The 14684-nt window shown below is 42.8% G+C and overlaps 1 protein-coding gene across 1 annotated transcript in view; it reads right to left on the bottom strand.

Annotated features, from left to right (window-relative positions):
• The window catches only part of srrm3 (serine/arginine repetitive matrix 3), a gene marked incomplete at both ends in the record, with an annotated part of 41949 nt that overhangs the window by 17822 nt on the left and 9443 nt on the right, over positions 1-14684 (bottom strand). The window contains 3 exons of the mRNA XM_083760192.1: positions 2264-2332; positions 3084-3164; positions 13339-13440. Of these exons, the coding sequence (XP_083616318.1) occupies positions 2264-2332; positions 3084-3164; positions 13339-13440 (252 nt within the window). The remainder of the gene's footprint in view (positions 1-2263; positions 2333-3083; positions 3165-13338; positions 13441-14684) is intronic.

Raw genomic sequence — 14684 nt, 5'->3', positions numbered from 1 at the left:
TTCAAATTCCCTCTCCTGTCTTATGCATTTCCAACATGCAGTACAGTACAGTACAGTACAGTACAGTACAGTACAGTACAGTACAGTACAGTACAGTACAGTACAGTACAGTACAGTACAGTACAGTACAGTACAGTACAGTGGGATGGTGGATGTGGAGTGAGTGTGTTGCGTCAATTCGCCGTGGCCCCGTGAGAGAGGCGTAATAAAGCTGTCATTGTAATGTATATACGGTCGCCTGCTCTAGCAGCAGTCTCGGTTTCCCCACCGGAGGGAATCAATTGGGGGGAGGGGGGGGGGGGGGGGGGGGGAGTTTGTTCAGGAGAGCTCATTTTTCTCCTGTCTTCCATGTCCTAGACACCATCCTCTGTCCTCTAGTGCAGTGGTTCCCAAAGTGGGGTCCCCAGCTAAATGATAGTTTGGAACCAAATGGACCCTTATGGGTCTGTAACTCTGAGAGTGTACAAATGGAGTTAAATGAACATCGGTTTTACAATATAAAGTGGGGGTCCCAGAGATAGAAATGCCATTAAATGGATGTCTGTAGACTAATGCATGTCAAACTGGAGGTTCTTGAAATTAATATATGTGGCATGAGCCTGGACCACTAGGCCAGCGGGCGCCCTAGGGAAAATGTATGAATACAGATATAAATTATCTGGCATACCTTGACATGAACACAGAGATTACACACATTTAATCATAGAGCAAGTGTAGCGATATTGAAAGGAAAAGTAATGAAACCCCTCTTTTCCTTTTTTCTTCTTAAAATTGTTAAATCCACCGCACAAGTCCTTAGTATTGATACACTCGATTATTGGCATTGCAAAACGATATGATACAAAGTCAATGTTGCCGTTTACATTTCGATATAGGCTACTTCGATTCTTGAAATTAAAATCGACGTTACTATATCGTTACACCCCTAGTGTATGTTATATACATGCAGCAGTGTGGATAGTACTGTCAGCCAACACTACTGCCTGAGAGGCTGATACCCCGGGTGCCCCTCATATCATTTATACATAATTCATACATACATCTACAATACCTGCAATGCAGAGTGTCTTTGGAGTCCAAAAGAGAGAGAGAGAGACAGAGAGAGAGACTATAGGTGTGTGTAGATTGTAGATGGATGGGAGGGAGGAAATGAGCACCAGGCAGTGCAGTGATGCTCAGCAATTTAGTGAGGGGTTCATTTTTCTTGTATTGCACTCTCGCCCATAGAGGCTCGGTTATTAGAGGGGTTCATTGAATTCCCCCCCCCCCCCCCCCCCCACACACACACACACACACACACACACACACACCACCACGCGCACGCGCGCACACACCACCACCGCCGCCGCACACACGCACGCATGCACACGCACACACACGTCAATATCGAGGAAGAGAGTTCTCATCAACAAACATTTCTGCAATGCCGAGGGATATGGTAACGACAATAAGCAATTGTGAAGAGTGCACTCCTCCCAATCCTCTCTCTCTCTCTCTCTCTCTCATTCTACTAACTGTGATTATTGCATCATCAGCAGAAGAGGTGAGACAATAGGAAAATGTAAGCGTCATTCTTTTTTTCCCCCCCACGGAAAAGTATTAAATGCAATCCATAAATCTATAATGAAAGGAGAGGCGCAATATCTTTTCTAATATCCTTCCTAGAGTGCCCTTGTGAATTCCATATCATATACTCAAGTGCTGCTTGAAAACAAAACAAAAAAAACAGATCAGTATATTTGCTGATGATTTACTTTTGTTTCTTGGTAGCTTTACACAATCCATTGTACATTACTGTACATCACATTGCTGTATATTCGTTTTTGTTTTCATCCATGAGGGCGACAGATGGACAAGAGTCCATCATGGCTGTCCAAGACAGTATTCTCTTAGGTTTTTTTGAGGGGCGCTATGCCCAGCTTTGAGGGGTTGTGTGAACACAAACATTGGCTGATGATTGGCTGATCACCCTATAGCGATGATAAGTACATATTGAAGATAAGAGTGAGGGCATAAAAGTGAAGACTCCAAAAGTAATTGTATTGGCCGGAATGACATTTGTGATGATTTGAATCGGTTGAGCACGGAATGTGAAGTATTGTATAAGAGTGCCCCTCACTTCACACGAATGTGACTTTGTTGCACACACACGCGCGCACACGCGCACGCACACGCACACACACACGCACACACACACACACACGCACACACACACACACACACACACACACACACACACACACACACACACACACACACACACCTGTCTCGTTTGTGCTTCTTCCCGCTTTTCTTCTTCTTCTCTCTGCGACTGGGTGAGGAGCTGTCAAACCTATAGAAGTGCACAGAGAGAGAGAGAGAGAGTGTGAGTGAGTGAGTGTGTGTGTGTGTGTGTGTGTGTGTGTGTGTGTGTGTGTGTCAGACAGACAGACAGACAGACAGACAGACAGACAGACAGACAGACAGACAGACAGACAGACAGACAGACAGACAGACAGACAGACAGACAGACAGACAGACAGACAGACAGACAGACAGACAGACAGACAGACAGACAGACAGACAGACAGACAGACAGACAACCATCTCAGATGCAGTAATTGGCTGGCTCCCTGCTCTAAGTGCTTTATCATCGTTAAATGACATTTATATTCCTCCCCTGATTAGTGTTCCCAGGGGCGATCCGCATCCATAAATTGCAAAACTGCAAACGTGCTGTCAAATATGATGTTATTATTTCATAAGGCTGTGCAGTACACTACCGTATGGATTGTAAAACATAAACAGAGGTCTGGTCCTAGGATTTCTTTCATAGACTGACTGATCAGCTAGTTGACATAGTTTAGCTGTACCTACCCTGGCCTGCATAGGGCATAGCAGTGGCGGCCATTTACAACTTCCACAGATTGAAAGCCCATCCAGGCTCCTTGTGAAAAGTGCCCTATGCCCTATATACCTTATACCGTATGTCAATCCGGGACAGAAAAGCTGTTGTCGTTCACATTCCTAGGCTGATTTGTGATTTTTGTTGCCATCCTTACCTTAAAACAAATCATCAGCAGGTAAGCCATGCATGCACTCACCGAGTCCTCCGGTGGCCGGATTTCTTCTTCTTCCTCTTCTTTGGGCGAGGGGACGGCGAGCTGCTTGATTTCCTCTTCACCCTAAATTGGTCGGACACAATGACAAAGACAGGGGAGAAGGAGGAGAAGTTGAGAAACAAGACAGATCAATTGCAAGACAGTTGTTATTACAATAATCTCTGCTGGTATTGTAATAACTTTTGCTCGGAAGATTAACACATATCACATTCACTACCTTGTTGACCGATAACCAGCCAGATCACATATCAATTACATCCATTTTCTCATTTCCTCTAATTGCTTGGCGGTCACCCGCCGTTAGACACACTCATTTACGTACTGTAGGCAGGCAGGCAGGCCAGAAGTTGTGATTCCACTCACTCTCTAATTACATGAAACCAGAAGGAGTGATTCCACTCACTCTCTCATTACATGGAAACCAGAAGGAGTGATTCCACTCACTCTCTAATTACATGAAACCAGAAGGAGTGATTCCACTCACTCTCTCATTACATGAAACCAGAAGGAGTGATTCCACTCACTCTCTAATTACATGAAACCAGAAGGAGTGATTCCACTCACTCTCTAATTACATGAAACCAGAAGGAGTGATTCCACTCACTCTCTCATTACATGAAACCAGAAGGAGTGATTCCACTCACTCTCTCATTACATGAAACCAGAAGGAGTGATTCCACTCACTCTCTCATTACATGGAAACCAGAAGGAGTGATTCCACTCACTCTCTCATTACATGAAACCAGAAGGAGTGATTCCACTCACTCTCTAATTACATGAAACCAGAAGGAGTGATTCCACTCACTCTCTAATTACATGAAACCAGAAGGAGTGATTCCACTCACTCTCTCATTACATGAAACCAGAAGGAGTGATTCCACTCACTCTCTCATTACATGAAACCAGAAGGAGTGATTCCACTCACTCTCTCATTACATGGAAACCAGAAGGAGTGATTCCACTCACTCTCTCATTACATGAAACCAGAAGGAGTGATTCCACTCACTCTCTAATTACATGAAACCAGAAGGAGTGATTCCACTCACTCTCTCATTACATGAAACCAGAAGGAGTGATTCCACTCACTCTCTAATTACATGAAACCAGAAGGAGTGATTCCACTCACTCTCTCATTACATGGCGTACAGCAGTGATTCCCAAAGTAGGGTCCAGGGACCCCCAGGGGTCCTTGAGGGAGTTCCAGGGGGTCCCCAGCTAAATGATATAGTTAGGAACCAAATGGACCCGTTAGGTTAGGTTATGTTAATTTAACTCTCAGAGTTAAATTAACATTGATTTTACAATACAAATATGCTATTAAATGGGGTCCGCAGACTAATGCATGTCAAACTGGGGGTCCTTGAAATTAAACGGGTTGAGAATCAACTGCTAGAGCTGTAAAAATCTTCTCTTATGGGGGTCTCTGGAATATCTCTTCAAAAAAGTACTGAAATGTAAAAGTAAAAGTATCAATAGTGCCGTGTAGAACTACGCCGTCCTGATTTAAAAATGTATTTGAGTAAAAGTACAAAAGTATTGGCATCAAAGTGTACTTAAAGTACCAAAAGTAGAAAGTACTCATTATGCAGAATGTCTCATTTCAAATAAATATTTTGAAAAGATTTGTAGATCAGCTAATTTCAAATGGCCGAAATGTATATAGGCTGGCTGAAGTATTTAATGCATGTTTTTTTGTAATAATAATCATAGTAACTATACTATCTAAAGCTTTCAAATAAATGTAGTGGAGTCAAATTACAATATTTGCCTCTGTGATGTAGTGGAGTAAAAGTATTGGAAAATGGAAATAAGTACAAATACCTCAAAGCTGTACTTAAGTACAGCCGGGGACAGCCTTTAAATTGCATACCATAGTGACTAGGACAGACCGTAATGGATTCCAAACCATTACACAAATAGAACAGGGGTGAGTCAGCCGAAGCAGACAACACCACTCTGCCCTCTCCTGCCTTCATTGTTTTAATCTTGTTTTCAATGCGTTTGAAATGTTTGTTTTTTGTGGCTTTATTATTATTTTTTTTATGGAGGGACAGACAGTAGACTGACAGGAAATGGGGAGAGAGATGGAGGGAAGACATGCAGTAAAGGCCGTCGGGATCGGGAGTCGAACCCGCGGCACACTGCCAGACTGGATTACCAGCCAAGGTGCCTGGACCGCTGAGCCACGGCCCAGGCCATCGTTTGAAATGTTTTTAATGGCAACATGGCCTTTTTCTCTTTCATACCTGCATTCATCGGTCACGTGACTCGGACTACACCAGTTTTCAACCCTTTCAACCCCAATTTTCAACCCTTTTCATTATTTATTGGGCATTTGAGCCATGGACCACCATTTGATGAGATTTAACCGTTCATACCCAAAACGTAGAATATTTTGTCCACATTTCCATGGTGTATTGATGTGGTATACCATTAGAAGAGATAACAGGCAAACGTTGATTAAAATTATAATTCTTCAACTCTTGAGAGTTGAAGATCTATAAGGGTCCATATAGTTACCAACTCTACATCATTTAGCTGGGGACCACCTGAAACTGAACTTTGAAAAGCGGCCGACCCACTCAGTGAATTGAACCAGTGCATGCCAAGGGGGTCCTGACCAGTGAATTAAACCAGTGCATGCCAAGGGGGTCCTGACCAGTGAATTGAACCAGTACATGCCAAGGGGGTCCTGACCAGTGAATTTAACCAGAGCATGCCAAGGGGGTCCTGGCCAGTGAATTGAACCAGTGCATGCCAAGGGGGTCCTGGCCAAGTGTCAGTATGACAATTTGGGAGTGAGGATGTTTAGCAAATGATGCTTTTGGCATATAAACAAACGAGCAAAGTGAAGTCTGCCAATATAAAAACACTGAGGAAAAACAACTATTATGGGCATTGTGTCCATAATTTGGCCATAATGACATAGTCACAAATGTTTTTGGTTTGTCTTTGTGCTTAACATTGATAGATATTTGAGCCGATTTTTTTAAATGTGATAAACCCATTTTAATATATATATATATATATATATATATATATATATATATATATATATATATATAATTTAAAAAAAAATCTGGCCTTTCCATAGCATGCTGAGCATAGACTGACACCACGCTAGACAGGAACGCCCACAAATGTCACATCCGGTTTTAGCCCGGGGTAAGAACTTTCTATGGCTGCCAATGCAACTCCGTTCAATCCTTTTTTTTTTTCTTTTTTTTTTTAGATATTTTTTTGTGGCTTACGCCTTTTATTGGTTTTTGAAGGGACAGACAGTAGGCTGACAGGAAACGGGAGAGAGATGGGGGGATGACATGCAGTAAAGGCCGTGTCGGGCTCGGGAGTCGAATCCGCGGCACACTGCGACTGGATCACCAGTCGGGTGCCCAGACGGTTACGCCACCGCCTGGGCCTACTCGGTCCAATCCTTAATCACATACGGACAAACATCTATGCCGATAATATCTAACTTGCGGAGGAGTCACAGCTTGACACTCTGAATACGCGCCGTGGTGTCAGTGTATAGCGTCTCTGCATGCTGCACATGTATGCAGAGATCATTGCATTAGAATAATGAGGACAGACAGAGAATCCTGATCATTTCTGAATGCAGCCCCACACAGACAAGAGCAGGCATGAATAATGACACTGAGGCCAGGGACCAACTACACGATTTACAGCTTGATGAGCCCTATATCCCAATCTGGACATCTGGCACCTAATATATAGGAGACATATGCGCCGGCGGCCGTCTAGGGCGCCAGCCAAAGGAGGGGCGAAATTGCAACAGAAATTAGGGTTTTAGTTTTTAGGGTATTCTGAATGATGACACTTGCACAATCTGCATTATATCACTCATTTGCAAGTCACATCACAGCGGGCAGGGTGGTTGGTAGGCAGACAACCTCATCTCATCTCCAACATTGTTGTACAGTCACTACAAAATGCTACCAAACTAAACCACAATTCATACTTTGAAAGTCAGTATTTAATTTCAACACAAAATATAAATGAATACGAAAAATGGTCTATATCAGGGGTGCCCCCACTTTTTTGACTTGAGAGCTACTTTCAAAATGACCAGCTGAACAAGATCTACCCACCGAAATAATGTATTATACCATTGCTAAAAATAGTTTCAATATATACCTGAGGGTGCTTTGGAATAGCGGAGCTGGCGTTACATATGCATTTGAATGGGAAATAGAAGGGGAGAAATGGAATAGGTAATGTTTTGTATTTATTTTGTAATGCCACCACAGACAGCAACACTCATCAAGCAATCGAGTCCCTTAATTCATATTTTTTATATTTCAATTAAATATTATAGGGGCATATCCTGCACAGCCTTTGTGATCTACTGGTAGATCGCAATCTACCTTTTGGGCACCCCTAGTCTATATAATGCCATCAGATGCCCAGTTTAGAGGACAGAAGAAAGTGAGAAGTGTGCAAAATATAAAAGGTGCAGTATGCCAGCTATGTTTGTTTTTGTACTGTATGTGTAGCGTAGTATATAGCAAGAGCAAGCTTGTCTAGGGTGCAAATTGTGCTAGGTCCGGTCCCGTGGCCAAAACAGCATGTCCAGAATAACCACGGACAGACGGCACAGATTATTGTAGCGTGCACGGGTTTGGGATTCAATTCAATCTGTGGTGTCCCGATCGAGTCGGAGCCGTCATGATTATATCAAACCATGTTTGATATTTATACAACTCTGAATGTGATCATTGGATACTGTACATACTGTACAGTACATCGGAAAGGAGCCCGAGCAATGTTTGAGTGAGAGTGTAACTTTCCTCTTCTACGACTTTGAACCGAGTTTTTTTAATCTTTTACCACTGATCTACTAGAGTCCACCTGCTTCATCAGCTGAATATTTTACCACTGATCTACTAGAGTCCACCTGCTTCATTTTGCTCGGGGGATAAATGTAATCTTGGAAATAGAAAAAATAGAGTCTGCAACACTGGTATGAAAAACTCAGCTCCACTGGTTTATTTGATTCAACGTTTCGATCCCTTAGGATCTTCTTCTTCTTCAGGAAATCCTGAAGAAGATCCTAAGGGATCGAAACGTTGAATCAAATAAACCAGTGGAGCTGAGTTTTTCATACCAGTGTTGCAGACTCTATTTTTTCTATTGTACTGCCTTTTGTCTAGCACCTGGGCTAGAGTGGAGGTGCATGCTCTATTTCCTTTATAAATGTAATCTTGACCATCAGGTCAAAATTTGCATAAGATCTTGTGTCTAGGTGAGACATGATCTTTGACTCACGATCTAAATGTCTCAATAGAAGAGCAAGGAGACAAAATATTGTATTAACATACACCATAGTGAGGCTTTAAACGTGTTAATTAAAACATTTTTCTTAATAATAATAATAATAATAATAATAATAATAACCAAATATTTTAACTGCTGCAGTAACTACTGGATGGTGTAAAGCTAACAAAAATAAAATAATATTATAGGTTAATTGGGGAGGCTAGCCTCGTTCCCAGCCTTACTCATCTGCGAACAGGCAGAGAATAGAGCTTTTAATTGGCTGAGGACCACTGGGCCAAGCAGTGGCCAAATACAGTACCAGCAGTAAGTCCTCACTTAACTTACTAAAGTCCTCACACGCAGACATTCGTCTCCATGCCCATATGAGCACAAACGCATGCTAGGGCTCTAAGTAACTAGTCGACTGTTCAACTAGTCGACTAGTATCCACTATTGACAATCAATCAATTTAAGACCAAAATAAAAAACCTGGAGGAGCGAGGACGTCTCTCTCTTTTAATGGAAATGAACTAGATGGCATTTCAAATACATAAAACAATGTCCAACAATCCACTTTGGTTTCCGGCTCTGTGCCACGTACCCTTTTCACTTATGACCAGCAGCAGCAGTGTACTGAAAACAGATCTGTTGGATCACGCATGCAATTTTAAACTATCTAGTGGCCCGTAAATGGACACTTCACTTCCATTTTGAAACCAGATTTTATTTTAATGATGTTTGGGAGACATTTCCCTGTGGTTTTTATGGGGGTAATATGTGTTTTTAGATATTTTAGTATTTCAAAGTGTCGATGATGTCATGGACACTGGGCTCACTTCCTTCCTGGACTACAATTCCCCATATGCTTTGGTGCACTGCTCCTCCTTGTGGATAGGGGAAGGGCTGTCTTACTGAGACAACATGTAGTCCAGGAATTAAGTGAGCCCAGTGTCCACAACATCATGGACAATTGGAAATACTAAAATAAATATCTAAAAACACATATTACCCACATAAAAACCCCAGGAAAGTGTTTCTCGTCTCCCAAACATCATAAAAATAAGATCTGGTTGCTAAAGGGGTGAAGTGTCCCTTTATTGCAGTTACATTAGGGAAGAAACCACTCATTTTCCACCCTGTGTCTGTCTCTTAATTTGTAGGCTTCGGCCCTGGTGAGGCAGCTGTTCTGAATGGGCCCTGGTGAGGCAGCTGTTCTGAATGGGCCCTGGTGAGGAAACTGTTCTGAATGGGCCCTGGTGAGGAAACTGTTCTGAATGGGCCCTGGTGAGGAAGCTGTTCTGAATGGGCCCTGGTGAGGCAGCTGTTCTGAATGGGCCCTGGTGAGGCAGCTGTTCTGAATGGGCCCTGGTGAGGAAGCTGTTCTGAATGGGCCCTGGTGAGGAAACTGTTCTGAATGGGCCCTGGTGAGGAAGCTGTTCTGAATGGGCCCTGGTGAGGCAGCTGTTCTGAATGGGCCCTGGTGAGGCAGCTGTTCTGAATGGGCCCTGGTGAGGAAGCTGTTCTGAATGGGCCCTGGTGAGGCAGCTGTTCTGAATGGGCCCTGGTGAGGAAGCTGTTCTGAATGGGCCCTGGTGAGGCAGCTGTTCTGAATGGGCCCTGGTGAGGCAGCTGTTCTGAATGGGCCCTGGTGAGGCAGCCCAGCAGTTTTCTAATAGGACAGCTCCCCCTGATGGACTATGGTCATGGTGTTCCTCAGGACCTCAACATATCATATCCCACACCCAGATAAGAGTAGGACCAAGCCTGCAGAATGGCTGGGCAATGTTGAAGCTGCCGTCCCTACTGGTCAAAAGTGGTACTGCAGGCCCATGCAGGCCCAGGTACTATGATAGGAGCCAACCAATCACATCAACGCTCGAGGGGTACTAACCGGAAGACTTCGATTCGTCGTGGCTTCAAAACGCCCCTGAGTAACGTCCATTGAAGTGAATAGCAGGGGGCGGGGCTATCGCTCCTCAATTAGTTCTCTAGTTATATTATAGCTCTATGAGTAGGACCCATTGCTGCTAGGAGTTACAGTAGGCTATATTCCCTTGGTCTGACTGAGGGGGGTGTTGGCTGAGTTGATGGGGTTGAATGCTTTTCAGTATAAGGAGAGATGTTGTTGTGGAGGTTATGGTGGCAAGATGGAAGTTTAATCAGGCTGGAAATGTTAGCTCAGGTATCACAGAGCTGCATGTATAGAGCAATTTCACAGTCTTGGGGGACGACCTTGACCTTGATGTGAGCAGTGGTGGAAACTGAAACTAAGTACATTGGTATTTGTACGTGTTGAAAGGGGAAACATTCCCCTTTTCAATCATGAGGAAATGTCTGTATCAGATAATAGTGAACAACTCTAGAAGCCTAGGGCCACATTGATCCTGCTCTGATCGAACAGCAAAAGGTGTTTTGGGCTCAGATGGCTCTGAAAAGGCTTACATGCCACATCCTCTCGCTCTCTGTTGCCATCTACCCTGAAAGAAATCAATACGAGAGCACCGGTGAACAGAGATATGAGCTGACCCAGCCATGCTTACTGCTAGGTGTTTATTGCTAATGACTGGAACATTAAGTTGTGGGGCCCTCTGTCAATAAAACTGGAGTAAGTTGAGAACCCTGGTTGAGCAGTCTGTCTGACTCACAGGCAGTCATCAGGAACATTAAATTAATTAACATTCTGGATTATACTGTGCACCCTTCTCAGTCAAGGTTCAAATAGTCAGGTATGTTGCCTTTATATGTGAAGAACACACGTTCCAGTTTATGTTTTCCGATTCCTTCTTAAACTATATGTCCCGTCTACAGTAGATCACTGAGGTCAGCTAACCAAATGCTCCTTTTTGTTCCTATAAGCAAAGCGGGTGGTGAGCCTTTTTCAGTCATTGCTCCAAAACTGTGGAACCATGGGCTACCTATAGCCATCAGGCTGGCTCCAACACTAACTATTTCTAAAGCACATTGTTATTGCTATGCCTAACTGTACAGCACTTTGCTCAACTCTGTTGTTTTAAATGTGATTTATAAATAAAGCTGGATTTGATTGGAATGGAATGGATATTTTGGGGAAACAAATCAGGTTGAAGTGCGAGTCAACAGCATGGGGCATGGGCATATTTTCAGGTCCAGAGAAGGGTAGAATACCCACGGTGCAGTAGCAAATTGGATTTAGGCTCAATATTGTCAGTGTACCTAAATAGTATTGCTATGCATAATTCAGTGTGCCTCTGTAGAAACTGGACTGACACAATACTGCGCTCGGTGATGTCTCTACTCTGTCATGCCAGCGATCAAACCATCAAACTACTAGCACCAACTGTAAGCTTCAAAAGGCACGTTTGCTTGTCCAGATGGTGGGAGAAAAGTAGCGCTCACTTTGTTACACTGATGTCCCATTTTGGTTGCACCAGAAGAATTATTTGCAATTTTGCAGTCGCACAAATGCAGGCAAGTGTATTTCTAGGTTGCACATATACAATTTTGGGTGCATAAAGTATAAGACTAAGAAGATATAAGATTTTTCGGTAGCACCGCTCGGAATTTAAACCGCTCTGTTGTAGTGTGATACTAATGTGATACTGGAGACATCTTCCAACTAAAGTGAGCATGTGCTTCACGATACACCGGGCAGGAGGCAGACGGCACAAAATGTGGTTCTTGTTGACACCAAAATTGCAGTGCGCTGGTTATTTGCAAATAACACCCCCTACCTACTGCACCGCTTCTTCCACATGAGCGCACGGCGAGTCCCCAAAATACTAAACATATGCGGGGGAAAGTCCTTGTTTCTTGTTGACACCAAAATTCCAGGGCGGTGGTGATTTGCAAATTACCACATGAGCGCTGACTCTCGCGCACCCCCTACTGAACGTTCAGCACCTCCTACTGTAAATATCTTCCCACGGCCATTTGAGCGCATGATGACCCAGTCCCCAAAATAGCAAACACATGCAGGGCAAAAACTTGCCACTGCTTTGTGGGAAATTATTCATTCTCCTGTCAGTTTTAGTATCTCCATCACAGCACTTTCACTAGCAAGGTCTTGCTGAATGTGTGTGCACTGTACATCTTTCTCTTTCTTTGGGCTATGGGCGGTTTCACACCGTCTTCAAGGTTCAAGGTTGTATTTTATTGTTACATCTGGTGTACAGGTACAGTACCTGAGAGTAAAACTTATATTTGGTTTGGCTTCCTTCAGACAATACAGCAGCATAGATAATAACAGTTTAATAATGATTAAAAAAAAGACTAAAAGATTATTTATTTTTTAAAGGAAGAGAGTGCAAATAGAGCAAGGATAGAATAACATAGATTCAGGATCATAATCAAATGTACATGTGCATATAATCTTGGTATAGTGTATATACTATACCAGCAGCATTTTGATATATTTTTTCCCAGTAGCTGCTACAGTACCTAACTTTGTGCAAACAACTTCACACTGCATTCTATGTACAACATATTACTGTGTGCAACTTCACAGTATATTCTATGTACAACAGGACGGGGGGGTGCAGTAGTGTTTTCCTTTGCCCTATATCTCAATGTGTAAATACTTGACAGCACTCTTTGTCTTTCCCCAATGCTCTCTCCCTTGCTTCATCCCTCCCACCTACGTCCCTCTCTCCCTTTTGATGTTTGTTATTACAGTGTGGTCTAGTTAAATGTCAGGTCCTTGCTGAGGTGCCGGGAATAAAGGGAGAGGGAGAGAGTCATTAGTCTACTCTAGCCTATGTGACAGGGAGCGTCAGAATCATTGCCCATCATTAGCTGGGAGACAACAGGAACCACTACACTACGCTGACTCCCTCAATCATCTCACAGAGACATTGTCAGACTGATTCAGGAACCCAATAACAACCTTGATGATAACTACAGCTGGTGTGTGTGTGTGTGTGTGTGTGTGTGTGTGTGTGTGTGTGTGTGTGTGTGTGTACATACACATACAAGCAGAACTTACATTTGTTGTGTGTGCGAGCCCTCTCTCGTGATCACGCCCTCTTTGTCCATCAACATCTGCCTGAAGGTGCTCACTTTCTGTCGAATCTCTTCCTCCGTGTACCTAGATGAGCATGAAAATAGAAGCAGCAGCAGTCAGGGAAAGTACACACGTCACACACAAGCCCCGTCGACACATTAGACTCATTAATCGTGGATGTCATGTCATTACTTGTTAGCAAGGTTCATAAGTCATGGGCTTAATTTCAAAAAGATGTCTCTGTGCCAGTGTGCCAGGAGGGCACTGTCAACACAGAAACTAAATGGACCAAGGAAGAAATGTACGTGGGAATAAAAGCACCAATCCAAGGGAATACGACCAGCTTCATTGGAATGGTCAATGGTTTGCTTGTATTCGAAAATGTGATTTATGGTTTAATTGATAATAATTTATAAAAATTTATTTTTTAAATTAGTTCCCATTCAAAGTAAGAGATATCAGTAACAAACTTGAGGGGTTTCCAGTCTGATGTGTTATGCAGTAAAAAGTAGTAGCACACATCGGCCTCATGGTGGTGCTATAAAAGCCCACTTTGGCCTATTACTTTTGGTTGTAGAATCAAAATGTCCCTGGATTCCTTAGGTCAGCAACTCCCCATATAGGCCATGCCCAAGGAAGAATAATTGTTTTCTAAAAAGTGTACAGTATTTGTTAAAATGTTGTTTTTATGTGGACACGCCCACCAGTAAATTAAGTATGTCTGATTGGTGGGTGGTGATGGGTGGAGATCCACCTGAACTGAAGCCACTCCCACAGCTGTTGTATGATAAAGGGGGAGGGGTTAGTTTTTTTTCATTGGCACATTTGACTGTCAAGTTTTCAACCTCCAGGAAGAAATCCTAAATACAAAGGGAAGACATCATTGCACATAACAACCACACCAAGGGGTCTAAGGGAAGTACTGTCACCTCATAGACACATGAATACAAAAACAAACAAAAATCACAGCACTTAATCTTTTTTTTTTGTCAAATATGTTTTTATTGAACAGATTATAAATTATTATAAACATTATGATATGAAATACTTTTTTTATGAAACAAAATGAAAGAAAAAAATAAACAAGACAAAAAAGAGAAAGAAATCCCTTAACCCTCCCACCCATACTGCTCAGTGACACTGCATACTATAATAAGATGATAGAAAGCTCATGGAAAACATAGAATATGGAGATAAGATGTTTCTGCCCCGACAGCAATGGTTTCTAGAATGACACAGATGCTTTCCAGGATTGAAAGGTATAACATACAGTATAGGCTTTCCTGACTTCATCGCTCACACTGAACAACACCTACAGTGTGCACACC

The sequence above is a fragment of the Protomyctophum parallelum genome, assembly GCF_964188405.1.
Source record: "Protomyctophum parallelum genome assembly, chromosome: 1".
In the NCBI taxonomy this organism is placed as follows: Eukaryota; Metazoa; Chordata; class Actinopteri; order Myctophiformes; family Myctophidae; genus Protomyctophum; species Protomyctophum parallelum.
This window is presented reverse-complemented; position numbering and strand designations above follow the sequence as displayed.